This window comes from Plecotus auritus (genome assembly GCF_963455305.1).
Source record: "Plecotus auritus genome assembly, chromosome: 15".
NCBI classification, from domain to species: Eukaryota; Metazoa; Chordata; class Mammalia; order Chiroptera; family Vespertilionidae; genus Plecotus; species Plecotus auritus.
The window spans coordinates 4,103,559-4,129,013 of NC_137781.1; the positions used below are offsets into that span (position 1 = coordinate 4,103,559).

A 25,455-nucleotide genomic window follows, 5' to 3' on the forward strand; every position below is an offset into this window, starting at 1 on the left:
ATGCGCACTGCGGGCCCGGGACGCGTCGGCTGCTAAGCAGGACAGGCAGCGGCCCCCGGCGGGCCGGATCCATGTCCTCGGCGGGCCGCATGTGGCCCGCGGGCCGCAGTTTGAGGACGCCTGGCTAAGGCGAGCTGTTTCTCTTCTCTTCCGCGTCTCCCTTGAACAGGGTCATCAACGAGCCTCTCAGGGACCAGCTGCTGGTCACCGTCCAGAAAACCTTTAACTACAGCAGGACCCACGCACTGCAGCTGCTGGCAGTCCTCACCGAGTGCATGAAGAAGAAGGAGCTCGTGAGCGTCTGTGTGTTTTTTTTTGTGTGTTTTTTTTTTATTAATCCTCACCCGAGGATATTTTTTCCCCCAGTGATTTTTCAGAGAGGGTGAGAGAGAGCGGGAAAGGCAAAGAGAAACATCGATGTGAGAGAAACACATCGATGGGTTGCCTCCTGCACGCGCCCCGACCGGAGAGGAAACTGCAACCGAGGTACCGTGCCCTCGACCGGAATCGAACCCGGGACCCTTAGTCCCTGGGCCGACGCTCTAGCCACTGAGCCAAACCGGCTAGGGCTGAAATCAATATAAATGTAGTAAAATAATCGATATATATATATATATATATATATATATATATATATATATATATATGCCTAAGCAAGCCAACAACCTCTCAACCGGTCGCTATGACGCGCACTGACCACCAGGGGGCAGATGCTCAATGCAGGGGCAGTGCACACCCACAGCCAACCTCCCGTGGTCCCTCCCCGGGGCTGGCCCACCACCATCGGCCGGGAGATGCCCCGATCGCCCCGATCGCCGGCCAGGCCAAGGGACTCCACCTGTGCATGAATCCGTGCACCGGGCCTCTAGTAATATTAATGAAAATGAGATGGTTTTGCTCTCAGAATCACTGCACGGCGGACGTGTCGGTCTCTGTTGTCCTTTGTCAAAAAAAACCCCAAACCTCCCTCTTGCCTCCAACGTCCCTTGACCCGGTCTTTTCGCCGCAAACCCGCTTCCAGGTCACGGTGTTTAGGATGGGAGCCGAGGGCCAGCAGGACATGGAGATGGCGATTTTGACCGCCCTGCTGAAAGGTGAGCTCTGGGGAGGCGGCGACCTCCGGCCTCTTGGTGCTGGCCTGGCCTGGCCACCCTCTCCATCTCCTGCCGGGAACGGCATCTGGCGGTGACAGAGCCGCGAGCCAGCCAGCTGCCGGGCCGTCTCAGTATGCGCCAGGCTCTGTGGTTTGAGCGTCGACCTGTGAACCAGGAGGTCACGGTTCGATTCCAGGTCAGGGCACATGCCCGGGTTGCGGGCTCCATCCCCAGTGGTCGGGGGGGGGGGGGGGGAGTGGGCGTGCAGGAGGCAGCCGATCCATGATTCTCTCTCATCATGGATGTTTCTTTTCTTTTCTTTTTTTTTCATTGATTTTTTTATTTGAGAGAGTGGAAAGGAGGGGGAGAGACAGAGAGAGAGAAACATCGATGTGAGAGAGACACATCGCTTGGCCGCCGCCTGGCCAGGGATCGAGCCTGCAACCGAGGTACGTGCCTTTGACCGGAATCGAACCCGGGACCCTTCAGTCTGTGGGGCCGATGCTCTACCCACTGAGCCAAACCGGCCAGGGCGGATGTTTCTGTATCTCTCTCTCCCTCTCCCTTCCTCTCTCTGGAGTCAATAAAAATATATATTAAAAAAAAAAAAAAAGCCCTAACCGGTGTGGCTCAGTGGATAGAGCGTCAGCCTGCGGACTGAAGGGTCCCGGGTTCGATTCCGGTCAAGGGCATGTACCTTGGTTGTGGGCACATCCCCAGTAGGGGGCATGCAGGAGGCAGCTGATCGATGTTTCTCTCTCATCGGTGTTTCTGACTCTCTCTCCCTCTCCCTTCCTCTCTGTAAAAAATCAATAAAATATATATATTAAAACAAAAACAAACACAGGAAGAGGTTGCCTGCACGCTCCTCCCGGACAGCCCTGTGAGGAGATGGAGGTCTTAGCTGAGAGAAAAGGCAGCGACGCTTAGTTCGAGCCCCGTTGGCGGGGCGGGGGGGCCCAGCTCACCGCCCAGCACCCGCGGGCCCCGGCGGTCCAGGCCCGGAGAGAGCATCTCCTGCTCCCTTGCCTTCCCAGGAACCAACGCGTCCGCCCCGGACCAGCTGAGCCTGGCGCTGGCTTGGAACCGCGTGGACATAGCGCGGAGCCAGATCTTTGTCTTCGGGCCCCACTGGCCGGTGAGACTGTCTCCCGAGTCATCCCATCCCTCCCGACCTGGTCCAGACGACGCACAGTCGGCGCTCTCCCCCCCCGCCCCCCCCCCCGCCCCCCACCGTCAGGCGGTCCTCGGGGGGGATGGTCCGCCGCGAGATGGGCTGGGATCGGGAGGCATTGCTCTTCCACCTCAAGGAACTGGGGGGGGGGGGGGGAGGAGGAGCTCCCAGCACTGACCTCTCGGAGAAATGACCACTCGCTGTGTCTTTTCTTAAAATATATCTTCATTGAGCTCAGAGAGGAAGGGAGAGGGGGAGAGAGAGAGAGAGAAACGTCCATGATGAGAGGGAATCATGGATCGGCTGCCTCCTGCCCACTCGATATTGGAGCGTGGCCCGTGAAAAGGGGGGCTCACCCTTTTAAAGAAGAGGAACGAGAGCTCAGCCGGCGTGGCTCCGTGGCTGAGCGTCAACCTGTGAACCAGGAGGTCAGGATTCGATTCCCCATCAGGGCACAGGCCCGGGTGGTGGGCTCCATCCCCAGTCGGGGGGCGTGCAGGAGGCAGCCGGTCCATGGTTCCCTCTCCTTATGGGTGTTTCTCTCTCTCCCTCTCCCTGCCTCGCTGAGATCAATAAAAATATATTTTAGATTAAAAAAAAAAAAAAAGAGCCGAAACCGGTTTGGCTCAGTGCATAGAGCGTCAGCCTGTGGACTGAAGGGTCCCGGGTTCAATTCCGGTCAAGGGCATGTATCTTGGTTGCGGGCACATCCCCAGTAGGAGGTATGCAGGAGGCAGCTGATGGATGTTTCTCTCTCATCGATGTTTCTAACTCTCTATCCCACTCCCTTCCTCTCGGTAAAATATCAATAAAATATATTTTAAAAAAAAGAAAAAAGAAAGAAAGAAAATAGCTCCTTAAAAGGAAACACAGTGATTGTATTGAGAGCACTCGTTTTCAAGCTCCGTTCCATGGAACCCCGGAGGCCTAGAGAAACTGTGTGTGAGTGCGCACACATGTATGTGTACTCGTGTTCTCACGTGTGTGTGCGTACGTGCGTGTGCTAACGTGTACGTGGGTGCACATGGGTGCATGCGTGCAGAGGTCCTGCACGCCCCCTACTGGGGATGTGCCCGCAACCAAGGTACATGCCCTTGACCGGAATCGAACCCGGGGCCCTGCAGAGGGTCACCTCGGGACCGCCGGGTCTCACGTTTGCTTTCTCCCCGCCCCATTTCTGTGGACGGCAGCCCCTGGGGAGCCTGGCCCCCCCGACGGACAGCAAGGCCACCGAGAGGGAGAAGAAGCCGCCCACGGCCACCATCAAGGGCGGCCGGGGGAAAGGGAAAGGCAAGCGGAAGGGGAAGGGGAAGGAGGAGGTGGAGGAGGAGACCGACCCCCGGAAGATCGAGATGCTGAACTGGGTACGTGGGGAGTCCGGTTCACGGCCCTCCCTCCCGCCCTCCCTCCCTCCCTCCCTGTCATTCCTCACCCGAGGATATTTCCCGTGGCATTGATTGTTAGAGAGAGTGGAAGGGACGGGGAGAGACAGAGAGAGAAACATCGACGTGAGAGAGAGAATCATGGATCGGCTGCCTCCCGCACGCCCCGTACTGGGGATGGAGCCCGCAACCCAGGCATGTGCCCTGACTGGGGATTGAACCCTGACCTCCTGGTTCCTCGGTCGATGCTCAACCACTGAGCCACGCTAGTCGATCAAGGATATGCTTGCTGATTTGGGTCGGGGAGAGAGAGAGAGAGAGAGAGAGAGAGAGAGAGAGAGAGGTAAGAGAAACTGATCCGTTGCCTCCCGCGTGCACCCCGCATGGGGATCGCACCCACAATGTGGGTCTGTGCCCTGACCGGGAATTGAACCTGCCACCTTTCTGTGTACGGGGCAACGCTCCGTCCAGCTGAGCCCCCCGGCCGGGGCCCATTGCTCATGAATGGCTGGGACGTAAGTGATCAACAATGGTCACGGAGGCAGGACAACCCACCACCTCAGAACACACTGCTCCTGGGGGGCGGGGAGGGGGGGGGGGGCGCATGCGGAGATCCGAGTCCCGCTCCCAGTTTTTTGTTTTTTTTTTTTAAATATATTTTATTGATATTTTACAGAGAGGAAGGGAGAGGGATAGAAAGCTAGAAACATCGATGAGAGAGAAACATCGATCAGCTGCCTCCTGCACACCTCCCACTGGGGATGTGCCCGCAACCAAGGTACATGCCCTTGACCGGAATCGAACCTGGGACCCTTCAGTCCGCAGGCCGACGCTCTATCCACTGAGCCAAACCAGTCAGGGCAAGGCTTAATACATTCTTTTTTTAATTTTTAAAAATATTTTTTTTGATTTTTTACAGAGAGGAAGGTAGAGGGACAGAGATTTAGAAACATGGATGAGAGAGAAACATCCACCAGCCGCCTCCTGCACACCTCCCACTGGGGATGTGCCCGCAACCAAGGTACATGCCCTTGACCGGAATCGAACCCGGGACCCTTCAGTCCACAGGCCGACGCGCCATCCACTGAGCCAAACCGGTTTCGGCTCCCGCTCCCAGTTTTATTTTGAAAAGAACGTGGCAACCTCTGTGGGTTTTCCTTCTCGTGTTTCCGTGAAAAGCAGCAGCTAATAAACGATTTTAATTAAAAACAAACCCGGAACCCGGGGAGGGCAATCCGGGCGATTCTGAATCACCTCCGATTGGTTTCGAAAAGCAGAAAATCGCCCTGGCCACGGCGCGGCGCGTTGGTCAGAGCGCCGGCCTGTCCACTGAAGGGTCTCGGGGGTCAATTCCCGGTCAAGGGCGCGTGCCTGGGCTGCAGGTCTGATCCCCGGCCCCGGTTGGGGAGGCGGCCAGTTGCTGAGTCTCTCTCCCTCCCTCCTTCCCTCCTACTTTCTCTGCACATCAATTGGGGCCCCAGCCAGTCTGGCTCAGTAGTCAGAGTGTCGGCCCGAAGACTGAAGGGTTGAGGGTTCGATTCTGGCCAAGGGCACTGTACCTCGGTGGCAGGCTCCATCCATCCCCGGCCCTGGTTGGGGAGCGTGCGGGAGGCAGCCAGCTGATGTGTCTCTCTCACATCGACATCTCTCTCTCTCTCTCTCGGTCTCGCCCCGTCCCTCCCTCCCTCCCACTCTCTCTGAAATCACTGGGGGGGGGGGTGGGGAACATCCTCGGGGGAGGATTCACAGCGGCAACAAAATCCATGGGGGACCATGAACCACAAAGCAGAGGGGGTCCTCGGGCGTCATCCCCCTCCTGCCCACTGGGCTGGTGGGTCTGAGACCGAGAGGCCAACGCCATGAGCGCGGGGAGGGGAGGCGGGGCGCCCCGCTGCACGGGGTGGGGACGCTCTGGGGCCCGGGGGGAGCGGGGATCAGGATCCGCTCCGCGAGGTGGTCCCCGGCCCGCCTCCCCTTCCCCCCCCTCACCCGCCGCGCAGGTCAACGCGCTTGAGCAAGCCATGGTGGACGCCCTGGTCCTGGACCGCGTGGACTTCGTGAAGCTGCTGATTGAGAACGGGGTGAACATGCAGCACTTCCTCACCATCCCGCGGCTGGAGGAACTCTACAACACGGTGCGTGAGCGGGGCGGGGCGGGGGGGGGGGACGGGGGGGGGGCGGGTAACCTCCCCCCTAGACCCCCATGCCCTCCCCCTCCCGCCAATGCCACCGTATGCCCGTGGTGGACGCGTCCTAACCACCGCCCGTCCTGTGTCGGGAGAGGCCGGCCGAGGGCGGGTCCCTGTCCCGCGATCCCGCGGACCGGGAGCCGCAGTCACGGGGGCTGAACGCTTGCCTTGCAGAGACTCGGTCCGCCCAACACACTTCACCTGCTGGTCCGGGACGTCAAGAAGGTTCGTCTGCTCTTCCCTTCTCCCCGCCCGTGGGCGTAACACGTGGCCTTGTGGGGGTGGGTGTGTTTTGGTTCACGCTCGCTCGAGGATATTTCTCCGCTGATGTTTAGGGAGAGGGGGAGAGAGAGGGAGAGACAGAGAGAAACATCGATGGGAGAGAGACACATCGATGGGTTGCCTCCTGCACGCGCCCCCATCAGGGCCCCGGGCCTGCAACCGAGGGACGTGCCCTTGACTGGAATCGAACCCGGGACCCTTCGGTCTGCAGGCCGACGCTCTATCCACTGAGCCACACCGGCCAGGGCCCTTTTTTAAAAAATTTACTTTTATTGATTTCAGAGAGGAAGGGAGAGGGGGAGAGAGAGAGAGACATCCACGATGAGAGAGAATCCTGGACCAGCTGCCTCCTGCAGGCCCCCCCACTGGGGATCGAACCGTGACCTCCCGGTTCCTAGGTCGACGCTCAACCACGGAGCCACGCCGGCGGGGCCTGAGCGCTGTTTACCGCCCCTTTGCTGCACGGCACCCACGCGGCGGCCAGGAGCGACCGCTCGGGCCCCAGGGGGGTGGGACGGGGTCCTCGCTTCTCGCGGGGCCTGAGACGCAGCCTCTTCCCTCGCAGGGCAACCTGCCGCCCGATTACCACATCAGCCTCATCGACATCGGGCTGGTGCTGGAGTACCTCATGGGCGGCGCCTACCGCTGCCACTACACCCGCAAGAGCTTCCGCACCCTGTACAACAACCTGTTCGGGCCCAAGAGGGTAGGACGGAGTGACGGTGCGCGGGGCGTTCCGGGGGGGGGGGGAGGGGGGCTCCTCGCTGCCTTTTCTGACCACGGCCTGTTCCGGGCCAAGTTCGTCACCCCGCCCCCAGCACACCAGCTCTTCTCCTCCTTCTCCTTCTCCTTCTCCTCCTTCTTCCTTCTTCCTTCTTCCTTCTTCCTTCTTCTTCTTCTTCTTCTTCTTCTTCTTCTTCTTCTTCTTCTTCTTCTTCTTCTTCTTCTTCCTCCTCCTCCTCCTCCTCCTCCTCCTCCTCCTCCTCCTCCTCCTCTTTCTCCTTCTTCTTCTCCTTCTTCTTCTTCTCCTTCTCCTCCTTCTCCTTCTCCTCCTTCTCCTCCTCCTCCTCCTCCTCCTCTTCCTCCTCCTCCTCCTTCTTCTTCTTCTTCTTTTTAAAAATATATTTTTATTGATTTTTTACAGAGAGGAAGGGAGAGGGATAGAGTTAGAAACATCAATCAGCTGCCTCCTGCACACTCCCCACTGGGGATGTGCCCGCAACCAAGGTACATGCCCTTGACCGGAATCGAACCTGGGACCCTTCAGTCCACAGGCTGACGCTCTATCCACTGAGCCACACCGGCCAGGGCTTCTTCTTCTTCTTCTTTTTTTTTTTTTTAAAAAAACACGTCTTTATTGCCTCCTGGGGATCAAGCCCACAACCTGGGCGTGTGCCCTGACCGGGAATCGAACTGTGACCTCCTGGTTCCTAGGTCGACGCTCAGCCACTGAGCCACGCCGACCGGGCCGTCTCTACCCTACGACCCATGAACTACGAACATCCGTTCCCTGTTGACACTCATTTTTCTCTCTCTCTCCCCTTTCATGATGCAGCCGAAAGCGCTCAAACTTCTGGGAATGGAAGTAAGTCGGTGTGTGTTCAGCGGTTCGCGATAGTTTGATCAAACGTATGTGCCATCTTCGTCTCGTGTGGTTTAACGTGAAATCGAACGTGTTTGTTTTCTTTCTGTCTATTTTTTTTAAAATTTATTTTTATTGATGTCAGAGAGGAAGGGAGAGAGAGAGAAACATCCATGAGGAGAGAGAATCACGGATCGGCTGCCTCCTGCACGCCCCACACTGGGGATGGAGCCCGCACCCCGGGCATATGTCCTTGACCGGGCATCGCACCGGGACCTCCTGGCTCACAGGTCGAGGCCTGACCACGGAGCCGCCGGCCGGGCGGAGAGGTCTCTTCCTCCTCCGGTCGTCCCGAAGCCCTCGGTCGCCCGTCGGTGGTGGAGCGGCGGGAAACGCTGCTTCTCTGCCCGCAGGACGACGAGCCTCCCGCCAAAGGGGGGAAGAAGAAGAAGAAGAAGAAGAAGAAGGAGGAGGAGGCGGACATCGACGTGGACGACCCGGCCGTCAGCCGCTTCCAGCACCCCTTCCACGAGCTGATGGTGTGGGCCGTGCTGATGAAGCGCCAGCGCATGGCCGTGTTCCTGTGGCAGCGCGGCGAGGAGAGCATGGCCCGGGCGCTGGTGGCCTGCAAGCTCTACAAGGCCATGGCCCACGAGTCCTCGGAGAGCGAGCTGGTGGACGACATCTCCCAGGACCTGGACAACAACTCCAAGTGCGTGGCCCGCGGGGCGGGGGCGGGAGGGGCTGCGGTCCGAGTCCTCGTCTCTCTGGGGTGGGGAGGGGTTCCTTTTTAGCACCACCCCCTTTTTTTTTTTTCATTTTTCCTTTTTTTTGGTTAATCCTCACCCGAGGATATGTTTCCATTCATTTTTATTTTACTTTATTATTATTACTAGAGGCCCGGTGCACTACATTCGTGCACTGGGGGGTGGCGGGGGTGGGGGTGGGGGAGGTGTCGTTCAGCCCAGCCTGCGCTCTGGGGCAGTCCGGGGAGCCTTCGGGCGATGTCCCAAGGACGGCTTAGCCAGGGGTCCTCAAACTACGGCCCGCGGGCCACATGCGGCCCGCCGAGGACATTTATCCGGCCCGCCGGGTGCCGCTGCCTGTCCTGCTTAGCAGCCGACACGTCCCGGGCCCGCAGTGCACATAGGAATTTGTTCGTAGTTTTTTTTTTAAAAAACTATAGTCCGGCCCTCCAACAGTCTGAGGGACAGTGAACTGGCCCCCTGTTTAAAAACTTTGAGGACCCCTGATATAGGATTTTAAAATATTTTTTATTGATTTTTAGAGAGAGAGGAAGGGAGAGGTAAAGAGGGATAGAAACATCCATGAGGAGAGAGAGAAAATCATGGATCGGCTGCCTCCTGCACGCCCCCGACTGGGGATGGAGCCCGCAACCTGGCCATTGTGCCCTTGACCGGGAATCGAACCCGGACCCCCTGGCTCACGGGTGGGTCCTCAACCCCTGAGCCACGTCGCCGGGCCCGCACCCCCCATCCTCCCGTGCAGAGACTTTGGGCAGCTGGCCGTGGAGCTGCTGGACCAGTCCTACAGGCATGACGAGCAGGTGGCCATGAAACTGCTCACCTACGAGCTGAGGAACTGGAGCAACTCGACCTGCCTCAAGCTGGCCGTGGCGGCCAAGCACCGGGACTTCATCGCGCACACCTGCAGCCAGATGCTGCTCACCGACATGTGGATGGGGCGGCTACGCATGCGCAAGAACCCCGGGCTGAAGGTGCGTGTGCGTGTGTGTGTGTGTGTGTGTGCGTGTGTGTGTGTGCGTGCGTGTGTGTGTGTGCGTGTGTGTGCGTGCGTGTGTGTGTGTGTGTGTGCGTGCGTGTGTGTGTGTGTGCGTGTGCGTGTGCGTGTGCGTGCGTGTGTGTGTGTGTGTGTGACGCGCGGCCGGGCGGGTAAGGATGGGAGGGTGATGCATGACCTCGGGGAGCCCGTGCCCTCTGCCTGGCGGAGCGAAGCGCTCACTGTGGATTTTTTTAAAAAATATATATATTAAAAAGAAAAATTTTAAAAATTGATGTCAGAGAGGAAGGGAGAGGGAGAGGGAGAGGGAGAGAGAAACATTGATGTGGAGGGAGAATCATGGATCGGCTGCCTCCTGCATAACCCCCTCTACTGGGGATCGAGGGTACAACCCGGGCATGTGCCCGGACCGGAAATCGAACCGTGACCTCCTGGTTCATAGGTCAATGCTCAACCCCTGAGCCACGCCGGCCGGGCAAAAGGAAAGAGGTTTATTCAGGTGCCAGGACCTGGGAGGGTGGCTGACTCCCGTCTCAAAGGCCAACCCCCCCCTTCGCCCAAGCCCTCGATTCTTACAGGGAAAGGGAGGGGGCGGGGAGGGCTCTTTCCTTCCTTCTATCCGACTGTCCCGCTAGCCCAGCCTTGGGCAAACTACGGCCCGCGGGCCGGATCCGGCTGTTCTATCCGGTTCTCTTGCTCTCCCCTCCGCTCCTTTACTTTGAATTTATATTAGTTCACACAGACACTCCATCCATGCTTTTGTTCCGGCCCTCCGGTCCAGTTTAAGAACCCATGGTGGCCCTCGAGTCAAAATGTTTGCCCACCCCTGTGCTAGCGTGTGGCATGCTCGGGCCCTGTCCATTCATCTTCCTGACGCTTGGCGAGCAGCCCCCCCGCCCCGCCCCCGTGCCATCGTGGAAACGCTTTAACATCCATGCTTCCCCCGCCCCACCTGCAGGTCATCCTGGGGATTCTCCTCCCGCCCACCATCCTGTTTCTGGAATTTCGGGCCTACGACGACTTCTCCTACCAGACGTCCAAGGAGAACGAAGACGGCAAAGAAAAGGAAGAGGACGCCACGGTCAGTGTCGCCCGGATCGTACGAGCGCCCGTTGGCCCTCCTTCTCAGAATCGTTCCGGTTTCTCTTCCCCCCGAACGTAGACAGGGCGGCCATGGGGGGCGTTTTGATGCCTGTGGAATACGGGGGTGGGGGGGGTGGGGGAGGCTGCCTTTCCCACGCGGCACCCTGCCTGCGTTGTTTCCCAGGACCCGGGCGCGGACGCCGGGTCGAGAAAGGGGGACGAGGAGAATGAGCACAGGAAGCAGAGAGGCATCCCCATCGGGACGAGGATCTGCGAGTTCTACAACGCGCCCATCGTCAAGTTCTGGTTCTACACGGTGAGGCCTCCCCGTAGCATCTGCCGCGCGGCCTGTTCGGAGCAGGGAGAGGTGTGGGAACCCGGAAAAGTGTCGAGGCGGGGGGGGGGGGGGGAAGACGAGATTTCGGGTGGCGAGCACACGACAGAACGTGCACCTGAAATTTACATCGTGCTGTTAGCTGATGTTACCTCAAAAAAAAAAAAAAACCACCTCGGCCTCACCGGTGTGGCTCAGTGGATAGAGCGTCGGCCTGCGGACTGAAGGGTCCCGGGTTCGATTCCGGTCAAGGGCATGTACCTGGGTTGCGGGCACATCCCCAGTAGGAGGTGTGCAGGAGGCAGCTGATGGATGTTTCTCTCTCATCGATGTTTCTAGCTCTCTATCCCTCTCCCTTCCTCTCTGTAAAAAATCAATAAAATATATTAAAAAAAACACACACAACACCTTAATTTTTAAAAAATAGATCCCGGCCGGCGTGGTTCGACGTATGAACCAGGAGGTCAGGGTTCGATCCCCAATTAGGCCACATACCCGGGGCTGTGGGCTCCATCCCCAGTGTGGGGCGTGCAGGAGGCAGCCGGTCCATGATTCTCTCTCCTCATGGATGTTTCTCTCTCTCTCTCTCCCTCTCCCTTCCTCTCTGGCATCGATAAGACATTAAAAAAAAAAAAAATCAGCCTGCTCTATTTGGTCAACCATTTCCTGAACTCGCCCCTCGTGCCTGGGCAGGGCCCGACCCCACCCCCGTGTTAGAACTCGGGGTCCAAACTTCCTTCCGGAGCGGGCTGTCTCCCCGGAGGCGGCTCACCGGCTCTCCCCTCTCTCAGATCTCGTACCTGGGCTACCTGCTGCTGTTCAACTACATCATCCTGGTGCGCATGGAGCGCTGGCCCTGCCTGCAGGAGTGGGTCGTCATCGCCTACATCGTGACCCTGGCCCTGGAGAAGGTCCGCGAGGCAAGTGCTCCCACGGCCACGGCCACCGACGTCAACTCAGCTGCAACTTCCTTCCTTCCTTCCTTCCTTCCTTCCTTCCTTCCTTCCTTCCTTCCTTCATTCCTTCATTCCTTCCCTCCTTCCCTCCCTCCCCCCTCCCTCCTTCCCTCTTTCCTTCCCTCCCTCCCTCCTTCCTTCATTCCTTCCTTCCTTCCCTCCTTCCCTCCCTCCCTCCTTCCCTCTTTCCTTCCCTCCCTCCCTCCTTCCTTCCTTCCTTCCTTCCTTCCTTCCTTCCTTCCTTCCTTCCTTCCTTCCTTCTCTCCCTCCCTCCTTCCTTCCCTCCTTCCCTCCTTCCTTCCTCCCTCCCTCCCTTCCTTCCTTCCCTTCTTCCTTCTCTCCCTCCTTTTCTCCCTCCCTCCCTCCCTCCCTCCCTCCCTCCCTCCTTCCTTCCTTCCTTCCTTTCTTCCTACCTCTTAATAAATAATACACTGAGTGGCCAGAGGATGATGATCTCTGAACGCATAATCATCTGGCCACTCCGCGTCTACCCTATAGAATAAAAGGCTAATATGCAAATTGTCCCCTCCACCAGGAGTTCGACCAGCAGGCAGGCCGGCCAACCGCCCATGTCCCCTCCCCCTGGCCAGGCTGGCCGGACCCCACCCATGCACGAATTCATGCACCGGGCCTCTAATACACACACACACACACACACACACACACGGAGTGGCCAGATTATTATGTGTTCAGAGATCATCATCATCTGGCCACTCAGTGTATGTATATTTTTATATTGATTTCAGAGAGGAAGGGAGAGGGAGAGAGAGAAACATCAATGATGAGAGAGAATCATGGATTGCCTGCCTGCTGCATGCCCCCCCCACTGGGGATCGAGCCAGCAACCTGGACATGTGCCCTTGACTGGAATTGAACCTGGGACCGTTGGGTCTGCAGGCCGACGCTCTATCCACTGAGCCAATCCAGCTAGGGCAATAAATATATTTTTATTGATTTCACAGAGAAAGGGAGGGAGAGAGAGAGAGAGAAACATCAACGATGAGAGAGACTCATGGATTGCCTGCCTCCTGCACGCCCCACCCCAGGAATGGAGCCCGCAACCCAGGTGTGTGCCCTGACGGGGAATCCAACCGTGACCTCCTGGTTCGTAGGTGGACACTCAAACCCGGAGCCTTGCTGGCCGGGCTGAAGTAGTGCTTTTTTCAATCAGCGATTTTTCAAAGGCCAAGAGCTCATGTTGGAGAGCTCAGGCTTCCCTTGCCTCTGCCTTCCGCTATCTAAGTTGCAAAGAGGAATCCTGGCAGCTCAATATCCCGCCCCCGGTTCTGTCCTCGCCACTGGGTGGCCTCCCTCCGCGGGACCACGCGGGCCCATCTCCGCTCCAGACTTTCCTCCTGGAACGTCCGCTCGCAGGCGCATGTCCAGAGGATTAGAAAGGACATCAAGAGGCAGCTGCCTTCCCTGCAGCCCCAGGGTATCATTCCCAAGGCATTTCCTGAGAGCTTGCGAAACACGGGATCGAGGAACAGCAGAGGATTCCGTGGAATTTCCCTTCCTAGAGATCTTTTTATTTTTTTAGAAATGTTTTTATTGACTTCAGAGAGGAAGGGAGAGGGAGAGAGAGAGAAACATCCATGATGCGAGAGAATCAGGGATCGGCTGCCTCCTACACGTCCCACCCTGGGGATCGAGCCCGCAACCCGGGCATGTGCCCTGACCGGGAATCCAACCGTGACCTCCTGGTGCATAGGTCAGTGCTCAACCACAGAGCCACGCTGGCCGGCTGCTTCTAGAGATCTTTGCCCGCCTGAGAGGACTGGTGTTGTGAGGTCCCAAACAGGAAAGGGCACCACATCCCTGGAATGTCCCGACGCTCCCGTGGGCCTCGGATTCGTGGAGGACGAGGCCTCCCAGATGGCACTCCCCGCTCATCGCTCCTCGGCGTCCGTTTTCAGATCCTCATGTCGGAACCGGGCAAACTCAGCCAGAAGGTGAAGGTGTGGCTCCAGGAGTACTGGAACATCACGGACCTGGTGGCCATCTCCGTGTTCCTGGTCGGGGCCGTCCTGCGCCTGCAGCGGCAGCCGTACATGGGCTACGGCCGCGTCATCTACTGCGTGGACATCATCTTCTGGTACATCCGGGTCCTCGACATCTTCGGGGTCAACAAGTACCTGGGGCCCTACGTGATGATGATCGGGAAGATGGTGAGTCCCGGGCCCGGAGCCCCTGCAGATGCCGCGGCCGCACCTGGCGCCTGGCTTCCTTTCATTTCATTTGGTCTTTCCTTTGTAGTTGGTTCCCTCTTCCTCCTCCTCCTCCTCCTCCTCCTCCTCCTCCTCCTTCTTCTTCCTTTTCTTCTTCTTCTTCTTCTTCTTCTTCTTCTTCTTCTTCTTCTTCTTCTTCTTCTTCCTTTTCTTCTTCTTCTTCTTCCTTTTCTTCTCCTCCTCCTCCTCCTCCTCCTCCTCCTCCTCCTCCTCCTCCTCCTCCTCTTCCTCCTCCTCCTCCTTCTTCTTCTTCTTCTTCTTCTTCTTCTTCTTCTTCTTCTTCTTCTTCCTTTTCTTCTTCTTCTTCTTCTTCCTCCTTCCTCCACCTCCTCCTCCTCTCCCTCTTCTACCATGGATTTTTAGAGAGAGAGTGGAAGGCAGGGGGAGAGACAGAGGGAAACATGGGTTTGAGAGAGACACATCCATGGGTTGCCTTCTGCACACACCCCGTCCAGGGCCAGGGATTGAGCCTGCAACTGAGGTACAGGCTCTTGACCAGGAATCGAACCTGGGACCCTTCAGTCCATGGGCCAATGCTCTATCCACTGAGCCAAACAGACAAGGGCTCTTCTTTTTTTTTTTTTTTTTTTTTAAAAATTATTGTTATGGATTTCAGAGAGAAAGGGAGAGGGAGAGAGAGATAGAAATATCAATGAGGAGCCCTGACCGGTTTGGCTCAGTGGATAGAGCGTCGGCCTGCGGACTGACAGGTCCCAGGTTCGATTTCGGTCAGGGGCATGTACCCTGGTTGTGGGCACATCCCCGGTAGGGGGTGTGCAGGAGGCAGCGGATCGATGTTTCTCTCTCATCGATGTTTCTAACTCTCTATCCCTCTCCCTTCCTCTCTGTAAAAAAATCAATAAAATATATTTTAAAAATAAATAAATAAATATAAATGTGGTTTTCTTTAAAAAAAAAAAAGAAAGAAAGAAATATCAATGAGGAGAGAGAATCATTGAGCGGCTGCCTCCTGCACATCCCACACTGGGGATCGAGCCCACAACCGGGGCATGTGCCATGACTGGGAATTGAACCATGACCTCCAGGTTCATAGGTCAATGCTCAACCACTGAGGCATGCCGGCCAGGCAAAGAGGCTTTCTTTGTCCTTGTGGAGCACGGATGAAGTCTTTGGGTTGAGCAAGATCAGGAACCATGTGAACTTGAGACCATCAGAGACCCATTTCCTTGGATGGACAGATGGTTGACACGCTATACTTTGATGGACAGGCTGAACTTTGATGGACAGATGACTGACATGCTGCACTTTGATGGACATGCTGCACTTTGATGGACAGATGATTGACATGCTGCACTTTGATGGACATGCTGCACTTTGATGGACAGATGACTGACATGCTGTACTTTGATGGACATGCTGCACTTTGATGGACAGATGATTGACATGCTGTACTTTGATGGACATGCTGCACTTTGATTGACAGATGGTTGACATGCTGTACTTTGATGGACAGATGATTGACATGCTGCACTTTGATGGACAGATGGTTGACATGCTGCACTTTGATGGACAGATGGTTGACATGCTATACTTTGATGGACAGATGGTTGACATGCTGTACTTTGATGGACATGCTGCACTTTGATTGACAGATGATTGACATGCTGCACTTTAATTGACAGATGATTGACATGCTGCACTTTGATTGACAGATGATTGACATGCTGCACTTTGATGGACAGATGGTTGACATGCTGCACTTTGATGGACATGCTGCACTTTGATGGACATGCTGCACTTTGATTGACAGATGGTTGACATGCTGTACTTTGATGGACATGCTGTACTTTGATGGACAGATGACTGACATGCTGTACTTTGATGGACATGCTGCACTTTGATGGACAGATGGTTGACATGCTGCACTTTGATGGACAGATGGTTGACATGCTGCACTTTGATGGACATGCTGCACTTTGATTGACAGATGATTGACATGCTGTACTTCGTGGTCATCATGCTGGTTGTGCTGATGAGCTTCGGCGTCGCCCGCCAGGCCATCCTGCACCCCGACGAGGAGCCCTCCTGGCGGCTGGCCCGGAACATCTTCTACATGCCCTACTGGATGATCTACGGGGAGGTGTTTGCAGACCAGACAGACCGTAAGACTAGAATTCATAGTAAGGCTTGCTCCGCTGCTCCCCCGGCAGGCGGTAGGCCACGCTCAGGGAGGGGAGGGCATGTGCGCACTGGGGGGCAGAGCAGTTCTCTGTCCTGCGGGGATGTCACATGGTTTTTGGGAAGTGAGTGCAGGGGACCAAATGGGGATATTTTTGTTGTTGTTGTTAATCCTCACCGAGGATTTTTAGAGAGTGAAAAGGAGGGGAAAAGAGAGAGAGAGAAACATTGATGTGAGAGAGACACATCGATGGGCTGCCTCCTGCACGTGCCCTCGACCGGAAGGAATCGAACCCGGGACCCTGCGGTCCATAGTGAGCCATACCGGCCAGGGCTCTGTCTAGCTTTTATTACGTGATTCAGAACATGTTACTATCACCGCTATCTCAGAGTCCATGACTGGTAAGCCGGAACATTAAAAGCTAATTTAGTTCCGAAGAATATGAGCTAGGTAAACATAAAATAGAACAGTAAACATAAATGCTGCAAGTCCCTGGATCCAGACGTAAGTTGTAATGTTTTTATTGGTATTTTAAAAAATTAAATTGGGTCATGGGAGAAGGTAGGGGTAAACTGGAAGCTACACTATTTTCAGAGAGAGAAAGGGAGAGAGAGAGAGAGAGAGAGAGAGAGAGAGAATAACCAAGGATGAGAGAGAATCAGTCGCCTCCTGCACGCCCCCTACTGGGGATGGAGCCCGCAACCTGGGCATGTGCCCTGACCGGGAATGGAACCGTGACCTCCTGGTTCATGGGTTGACACCCAACCACTGAGCCACACCGGACGGGCTGGGTTTTTGATTCTTGATCTGATGACTACATACTTATTTTGTATTTACTTGTGCCTGTGAGGTGTTCGGGTTGGGATCCTGAGGGTGCCTGATTGGCTAACCTGCACATTAAAATGATCCTCTGCCGATAGCCTAGTATCTTTCTCGCAGTGTTTTTAACTGCTGAGCTTTTGCTATTGCTTATGACACGTGATAAAGAAAATATGCATGAAATACATACATATATACACACACACACACACACACACATATATATATATACATATATACATATATATATATTTCCTAGGATTAATAATGCGGACAATTCTTCTAAACAGACCACAGTTTCCAAGCGTGAATCTGTAGTTCCAGAGCATGAAGACTTTGCATGTCTTGCCTTGTTAATCATTTTACTTTTCTCTCAACTGCCATCTTATTTTTTTCCCCCCTCAATCGCCGTATAGTCTACGCCATGGAAATTAACCGTAAGTTTACACAAAATTTATGACTCTACCAGGGGTGGGGAATCTTTTTCCCGCCAGGGGCCATTTGGGTATTTTTATCCCATCATTTGCGGGCCATACAAAACGATCCACTTAAAAATTAGCCTGCTCTGTTGGCTCCAACGTTTCATTACCTCGCCCCGAATGCCTTGGCAGGGCCAGACCAAACAATTCCTCGGGCCTTATCCGGCCCGGGGGCTGGACGTTCCCCACCCCTGTGCCTAGTGCCCATGGAGTGTGCGTATTCGTTAATTAATTAGTCTCTTCCTTAGCGAATTACGGATGGCTTTATCCTGGGTGCAAATATTTCTCTGGTTTTCTGGTGTCAATAGTTGTTTTTTTTTTTTTAAACTGTAAATAAATGAGAAGTATGTAGGCTAGAAATCGATGGAGATTATGTCACTAAAATGGCTGTTGGGATCACCCTATCTTTTCTCCACGAAACAGATCCCATGTGACCAAAGTGGCATTTCAAATGAGCAGAGAAAGGAAAGATTATGTGCCTTTTAAAATAGTTGTTGTATTGATTTGAGAGAGAGAGAGAGACGGGGAGGGAGAGGGAGAGAGCAACGTCCGTCGGCTGCCTCCTGCACGCCCCCTCCTGGGGATCGTGCCTGCAACCCGGGCGTGTGCCCTTGACGAGGGATCAAACCGTGACCTCCTGGTTCCTAGGTCGACGCTCAACCCCTGAGCCATGCCAGCCGGGCCCTTATCTCCTTTACACGAGTTGCTATTTTTCACAGGAAAAAAAAAAAAATCCAATTAAAAAAAGACATAGGTCACACAATAACCTCGGCGAGCTATTGATTCTTCTCCTTCTACGTCAAAGCGAGCACAGAATGACCCACTTCCGTTTCAGCTCCCTGCGGCGACAACCAGTATGATGAGGAAGGCAAGCGTCTCCCCCCCTGCATCCCGGGCGCCTGGCTGACCCCGGCCATCATGGCCTGCTACCTGCTGGTGGCCAACATCCTGCTGGTCAACCTGCTCATCGCCGTCTTCAAGTGCGTGTCCCGGCGGACGAGCGCGTGCTTGTTCCTTATCGCTCTACACGCAGGCGTCCTCAAACCGTGGCCCGCGGGCCACCGGCGGCCCGCCGAGGACGTGGGTCCGGCCCGCCGGGGGCCGCTGCCTGTCCTGCTTAGCGGCCGACGCGTCCCGGGCCCGCAGTGCGCATAGGAATTTGTCCATCGTTTTTTTTTTTAAACTATAGTCTGGCCCTCCGACGGTCTGAGGGACAGGGAACTGGCCCCCTGTTTAAAAAGTTTGGGGACCCCTGCCGGGTTTCAGATCCCTCGCAGAACTCCCCCACGCTGCTGCGCCGTTACACAGAATGTCACTGGGGCTTGGGAAAGGGTGGGATTTTTTATTTTTATTTTTATTTTTTTAAATATATTTTATTGATTTTTCTACAGAGAGGAAGGGAGAGGGATAGAGAGTTAGAAACATCCATGAGAGAGAGAGACATCGATCAGCTGCCTCCTGCACGCCCCCTACTGGGGATGTGCCCGCAACCCGGGCACGTGCCCTTGACCGGAATCGAACCTGGGACCCTTCAGTCCGCAGGCCGACGCTCTATCCACTGAGCCAAACCGGTTAGGGCAAATATTTTTTTTTTTTTTAATATATTTTATTGATATTTTACAGAGAGGAAGGAAGAGGGATAGAGAGCCAGAAACATCGATGAGAGAGAAACATCGATCAGCTGCCTCCTGCACACCCCCCACCGGGGATGTGCCCGCAACCAAGGCACATGCCCTTGACCGGAATCGAACCCGGGACCCTTCAGTCCGCAGGCCAACGCTCTATCCACTGAGCCAAACCGGTTTTGGCCTTTTTTTTTTTTTTTAATCTTCACCTGAGGATATTATTTTTCCATTGATTTTTTAGAGAGAGAGGAAGAGAGAGGGAAAGACGGAGAGAAATATCGATGTGAGAGAGTCACATCGATGGGTTGCCTCCTGCAGGGCCTGGGCCGGGGAGGAGCCTGCCACCGAGGTAGGTGCCCTTGACCGGAATGGAACCCGGGGGGGGGGGGGGAGGGGAGGACCCTATGGTTCGCAGGCCGACGCGCTATCCCCTGAGCCACACGGGCCAGGGCCAGTTCGTTGAGTCTTGTCGTTTCACGTTAACGCTAACTGCTCTGGGAAGATCACGTAAGCCAGTGGTCGGCAAACTCCTTCGTCAACGGAGCCAAATATCAACAGGACAACGACGGAAATGTCTTTGGAGAGCCAAATTTTTTAAACTTAAACTTCCTCTAACGCCACTTCTTCCACATAGACTCGCCCAGGTTGTGGTATTTTGTGGAAGAGCCACACTCAAGGGGCCAAAGAGCCGCCTGTGGCTCGCGAGCCGTGGTTTGCCGACCACTGACGGAAGAGATCCTCCCCCCCCCCCCCCCGCCCGACTGACGGAAAACGTCTCCTTTTTTAAAGCAACACCTTCTTTGAAGTGAAGTCCATATCCAACCAGGTGTGGAAATTCCAGCGGTACCAGCTCATCATGACGTTTCACGACCGGCCGGTCCTGCCCCCGCCCATGATCGTGCTGAGCCACGTCTACATCATCGCCAGGCGGCTCAGCGGCCGCTGCCGGAGGAAGCGGGAAGGCGACCAGGAGGAGCAGGACCGCGGACTGAGTAGGTGCCCTGCCTTCCGGAGGGCCCACGTCCCGCCCGTCCCCCTCCCCCCGACCCCGCGGGGCTCCGTGGTTGACCGTCGACCTAGGAACCAGGAGGCCACGGTTCGATTCCCGGTCAGGGCACCTGCCCGGGTTGCGGGCTCCATCCCAGTGCGGGGCGTGCAGGAGGCGGCCGGTCCGTGATGCTCTCTCCTCACGGATGTTTCTCTCTCTCTCTCTCTCTCCCGCTCCCTTCCTCTCGGGCGTCCATACAAACGTATTAAAACACAAACGCACGCGTGCTGCCCAGAGCTGTTTCTCAGCGACGAGGAGCTGAAGCGGCTGCACGAGTTCGAGGCTCAGTGTGTGCAGGAGCACTTCCAGGAGAAGGAGGACGAGCAGCAGTCCTCCAGCGACGAGCGCATCCGGGTCACCTGCGACAGGTGGGCCTGGGTGTGCGGGGGCCCTCCGCCCCGCTCTGAGGGGGCCCCTCCGCCCCGCTCTGAGGGGCCCCTCCGCCCCGCTCTGAGGGGCCCTGCCCAAGTTCATCTGATATGCACTCCCAGCCCTGGCCGGTGTGGCTCAGTGGACAGGACGTCGGCCTGCGGACCAAAGGGTCCCCGGTCCCAATCCGGTCAAGGGCACGTACCTCGGTGGCAGGCTCCTCCCCAGCCTGGGCCCTGGTCGGGAAACGTGCAGGAGGCAACCCATCCATGTGTCTCTCTCCCATCGACGTGTCTCTCTCTCTCCTTCCCCTCCCTTCCACTCTCTCTAAAAAATCAATGGAAAAAAATATCCTCGGGTGATAACGGGTTAAAAACCCCCACGTGGCTCCAGAGTTTAACCAACAGCGTGGGTAGAAGGGCGAGCGAGCGAGCGTGGAGAGGCAGCTAGCTCATCGTTATAGCCCCGGGCGCTCAGAATTACAGGTTCCTGACGGAGACACCTGTGTTTACGGATGAACATAAAAACACGGGAGGGCCTCAAAGAACAGCTCAGCCGAGTCCCAGTCCAGGGCCCAACGATCAGAGCAGACCCCGGCGATTCTCCTGGCGTCGCCCTGGTGCACACTCAGGCCGGCGACTCGCGCTCGGCCCCTGGCAGCGGCCGGTGGCCAGGCCTCTGTCCCCTTCTAGACCCGGTCACCTTGTAATGCAACCGGCCAAACTCCAGGGTTGTTTTTTTTGTTTGTGTTTTTTTTAAATATATTTTATTGATATTTTACAGAGAGGAAGGGAGAGGGATAGAGAGCTAGAAACATCGATGAGAGAGAAACATCGATCAGCTGCCTCCTGCACACCTCCCACTGGGGATGTGCCCGCAACCAAGGTACATGCCCTTGACCGGAATCGAACCCGGGACCCTTACAGTCCGCAGGCCGACGCTCTATCCACTGAGCCACACCGGTTTCGGCCAAACTCCAGGGTTTTCACACCATCCTTTGGCCTTAATGAGGTACATTTTCTTTTTCAAAAATATTTTTTTTATTGATTTCAGAGACGAAGGGAGAGGGAGAGAAGAGAGAAGAGAGAAACATCAATGAAGAGAGAGAATCATGGATCGGCTGCCTCCTGTGCGCCCCACACTGGGGATGGAGCCCGCAACCCGGGCATGTGCCCTTGACCGGAACGGAACCCGGGACCCTTCAGTCCGCAGGCCGGTGCTCTAGCCGCGGAGCCATACCGGCCAGGGCTTTGAGGAAACTTGGGAACGCTGCCTCGCTCTTTGAAATGCGATTCCTGAGCTTTCCAGATCTACTCAGTATTTCTTCGTGGACAGATGAGGCGGCCCCGTGTCGGTGATGGGAAATTTCCACTCTTCGGTTAGACGCGGACTCGGATTGAGTCACAGCCAGTCGAGGACAATGGAAATGCTGTTCCGTCCCCCGCCACCCCCGCCACCTCTCCCTCGCCCCCTCCCCCCCGGCATTGCTGGGATTTTTGCCATTCTTGGACCGGGCCTCCAGGAATGTGATGATCAGATGGCTACCAAATTGCATTTTCCCTCCAGGGGTTCTGTGCGCGCACGCAGTGGGAAGGCATGCGTGTGCCTGGCAGGAGACACAGGCCCCTTTCCTGTTTCCCTGCCCTGGGAACGCCTGGGATGGGAGCACATTCTTGCCCGTCCCATTGTTCCCTTGCTGGGCTGAGTCACAGGTGAATGCCGGGGACAGAGAGGAGGAGGGTTCCGGAGACGCTTGGCCAGGCCAGCTGAGGAGCAGGGAAATCGCATGAATTGTTTTCACCTCGTTTTTGGCACCGGGGATGACTCTAAAATCGAACCTTTGAGGCTGCAATGTTTCTTCCATTTCTATAACTTTATACATAGATGCATTTAGAAAACATATTTTGATTGATTTCAGAGAGGAAGGGGGGGAGAGAGAGAGAGAGAGGGAGAGAAACATCAATGGTGAGAGAGACTCATTGATCAGCTGCCTCCCGTAACACAGGAACTCGAACCGTGACCTCCTGGTTCCTAGGTCGACGTTCAACCACTGAGCCACGCCGCCTGGGCTTCATATATTTTTATTGATGTCAGAGGCGAAGGGAGAGGAAGAGAGAGAGAGAAAAACATCGGTGATGAGAGAGGATCATGGATCGGCTGCCTCCTGCACGCCCCCTACTGGGGATCGAGCCTGCATCCCGGGCATGTGCCCTGACGGGGAATCGAACCGTGACCTCCTGGTTCCTAGGTCGACGCTCAACCCCTGAGCCACGCCGGCCGGGCATGGGTTCCATAAGTTCTTGCCAGGTTTGTGGATCTGGGTTAAGGTCTTGGGTTTCCTTGAGGCTTGATAGGTGACCAGCAACTCGTGGCCTTGGCATCTTATTGGACAGTCTCTGCCCACGTGACCCGGAAGAGCAGATGCTGGGAACAGAGGCCCTTCCAGGAAAGATCGGAAGGCGAGACATGAGGTAGTAACTGGAAGAGGCCCCGAGAGAGAGAGAGATCCGCACCCACCTCATCGAAAGGAGGCGGGTGACGCTCGGCCGGCGTGGCTCGGTGGTTGAGCGTGGACCTAGGAACCAGGAGGTCACGGTTCCATTCCCGGTCAAGGGCACAGGCCCCGGTTGTCGGCTCGATCCCCGGAAGGGGGCGTGCGGGAGGCGGCCGATCCAGGATTCTCTCTCATCGTGGATGTTTCTCACCTCCCTCTCCCTTCCTCTCTGAAACCAATAAAAATATATAAAAAAAGAAAGAAGAGAAAAGGGGCGGGCGATTCCTCGGATGGAGAGAAGGAGGTAGGAAGACAGACAGGCAGGGATGGAGGAGAAGTTTGGGGCGATCCCACGGGGATGTCTTGAGCTTTTACGTTCACAGGGGGTCAAAGTCACTTGCCTGCTGGGGGATGGGTTCAGTCCTGGAGTCTCGGGGTGCCTGGTGAATGACATTTTTGTTCCTAACCCGGCTTTGCCAGCCAATCCAGAGAGAGGTACAGGTATCAGGTAGATAGAGATTAAAAAAAAAAAAAAAAATCCAGCTTTGTTAGTCATTCATGTTGGGCGTACAGGGTGCGGTTCCGTTCTTGCCGGAGACACACCCCAGAACGAGACACACCCACTCAGTCGCAGGCAGCATCAGGCCTGCCATCTCACAGGGCCTCCCCTAGCCGGCGTGGAGCACAGACAAGACAGAGGGAGCCCAGCCCGGCCTGGCTCAGTGGTTGAGCATCCACGTACGAACGTAGGAGGTCTCCGTTCGATTCCTGGTCAGGGCACATGCCCGCATTTCGGGCTGGATCCCAGTATTGGGGGGGCGGGGGGGGGTGCGTGCAGGAGGCAGCCAGTAGAATATTCTCTCTCATCATGGATGCTTCTGTCTTTCTCTCCCTTCCTCTCTGAAATTAAAAAAAAAAAAGGAAAGGTAATCATTAAAAAACAAAGAAAAAAAAATCAATAAAAAAACAAACAAAGGAATGAGAAAGCCAGAAGATTTAAGACTCACAAGTCACGTTCTTGTGCAATCTTTCGCACGTACGTAAGCCCGGTCGGGCTCTGCCCTGGGCTGCCTCCCTACAATTTACTCAACTTAAAAGGCAGCCCCGGTGAAGGAGTCGGCGGCGACGGAAAGGGCTGGGTGGAAACTCGGGTCGGCGGCGACGGAAAGGGCTGGGTGGAAACTCGGGGCTGGATTAGGTGCCTTTTTGATCTGCCGACCGGGAATGAAATGACAGGGCAGGGCCTGGTCTCAGGACGCGAGACAGAACGCCGTGGGATCGTGAGTACCAACCGGGCCCAGGACTCCCACGGACCACGGTGACCTTGTGGGAGCAGTTAGCTCTGTCATTAGGGAAACGCTCCCGTATACCGTATCATTCCCGGGATGCCTCGCAGGCGAGGGGGGGGATGGCTGTCCGTGAAGAGCTGACGGCGTGTGAAAGGAGGGGTCCCAGCTGGCTGACTGCACAGCTCCAGTGTCGGAGCTCTGGCCTTGGACACGCAGGGACTCTCAGCACGAGGACTTGAACTTGGACCTTGGGTGTTGTAACAGAGAAGCGTCTATGAAAGGCCAGTGCTCGTGGGTGTTCTCTGGGAAGCTGCTCCAGAAGTCCCTACTATGTGAATGCAATGGGAAGCGTTATGTACGATGCTTTCAATCTAATTTAAACATTTAAATGTAGCCCGGCCAGGGTGGCACAGTGGTTGAGCGTCAGCCTAGGAACCAGGAGGTGCCAGTTGCATTCCTGGTTGCGTTGCGGGCTCCATCCCCAGTAGGGGGCGTGCAGGAGTCAGCCCATCAATGATTCTTTTTTTTTAAATATATTTTATTGATTTTTTACAGAGAGGAAAGGGAGAGGATAGATAGCTAGAAACATCGATGAGAGAGATACATCGATCAGCTGCCTCCTGCACACCCCCCACTGGGGATGTGCCCGCAACCAAGGTACATGCCCTTGACCGGAATCGAACCCGGGACCCTTCAGTCCGCAGGCCGACGCTCTATCCACTGAGCCAAACCGGTTCCGGCAATGATTCTTTCTCATCATTGATGCTCCTCCCTCTCTCTCTCTCTCTCCCCCCACCTCCGGTCCTCTCTGAAAGCAATATTTTTTTAAAAGAAGAAAGACTGTAAAAACTTCTACACTAATAAAAGAGTAAGATGCAAATTGACCGTACCTTCACGACGCCCACCAGCCAATCAGGAGTCAGTATGCAAATTAACCCAACAAAGATGGTGGGTTAATTTGCATGCACAGGCGCCAAGAGGCTGGGGGCGGGGCGGGATGCTTGTGTCATCGCCACGGCAACGATGCAGGCATTCAGCGCCCGCTCCAGGCCTCTGGGCAGCGTGGGAAGGCCGAAAGGCAGTGCCGGCGGCCAGGGGAAGGCAGGCCCGTGCTTGCACGAATCTTC

General features: G+C 55.8%; 1 protein-coding gene across 1 annotated transcript in view; it reads left to right on the plus strand.

The window, feature by feature from the left end:
* TRPM1 (transient receptor potential cation channel subfamily M member 1) overlaps window positions 1-25,455 on the plus strand; it is a gene marked incomplete at its 5' end in the record, with an annotated part of 44,124 nt that overhangs the window by 16,806 nt on the left and 1,863 nt on the right. Inside the window, 19 exons of the mRNA XM_080651580.1 lie at window positions 170-293; window positions 1,022-1,094; window positions 2,132-2,232; window positions 3,459-3,632; window positions 5,651-5,785; window positions 6,014-6,064; window positions 6,687-6,827; window positions 7,677-7,706; window positions 8,117-8,415; window positions 9,213-9,441; window positions 10,423-10,545; window positions 10,732-10,863; window positions 11,673-11,801; window positions 13,754-14,005; window positions 16,014-16,206; window positions 17,441-17,461; window positions 18,339-18,483; window positions 19,918-20,120; window positions 20,412-20,544. Coding sequence (XP_080507706.1) covers window positions 170-293; window positions 1,022-1,094; window positions 2,132-2,232; window positions 3,459-3,632; window positions 5,651-5,785; window positions 6,014-6,064; window positions 6,687-6,827; window positions 7,677-7,706; window positions 8,117-8,415; window positions 9,213-9,441; window positions 10,423-10,545; window positions 10,732-10,863; window positions 11,673-11,801; window positions 13,754-14,005; window positions 16,014-16,206; window positions 17,441-17,461; window positions 18,339-18,483; window positions 19,918-20,120; window positions 20,412-20,544 — 2,688 coding nt within the window. The remainder of the gene's footprint in view (window positions 1-169; window positions 294-1,021; window positions 1,095-2,131; window positions 2,233-3,458; window positions 3,633-5,650; window positions 5,786-6,013; window positions 6,065-6,686; window positions 6,828-7,676; window positions 7,707-8,116; window positions 8,416-9,212; window positions 9,442-10,422; window positions 10,546-10,731; window positions 10,864-11,672; window positions 11,802-13,753; window positions 14,006-16,013; window positions 16,207-17,440; window positions 17,462-18,338; window positions 18,484-19,917; window positions 20,121-20,411; window positions 20,545-25,455) is intronic.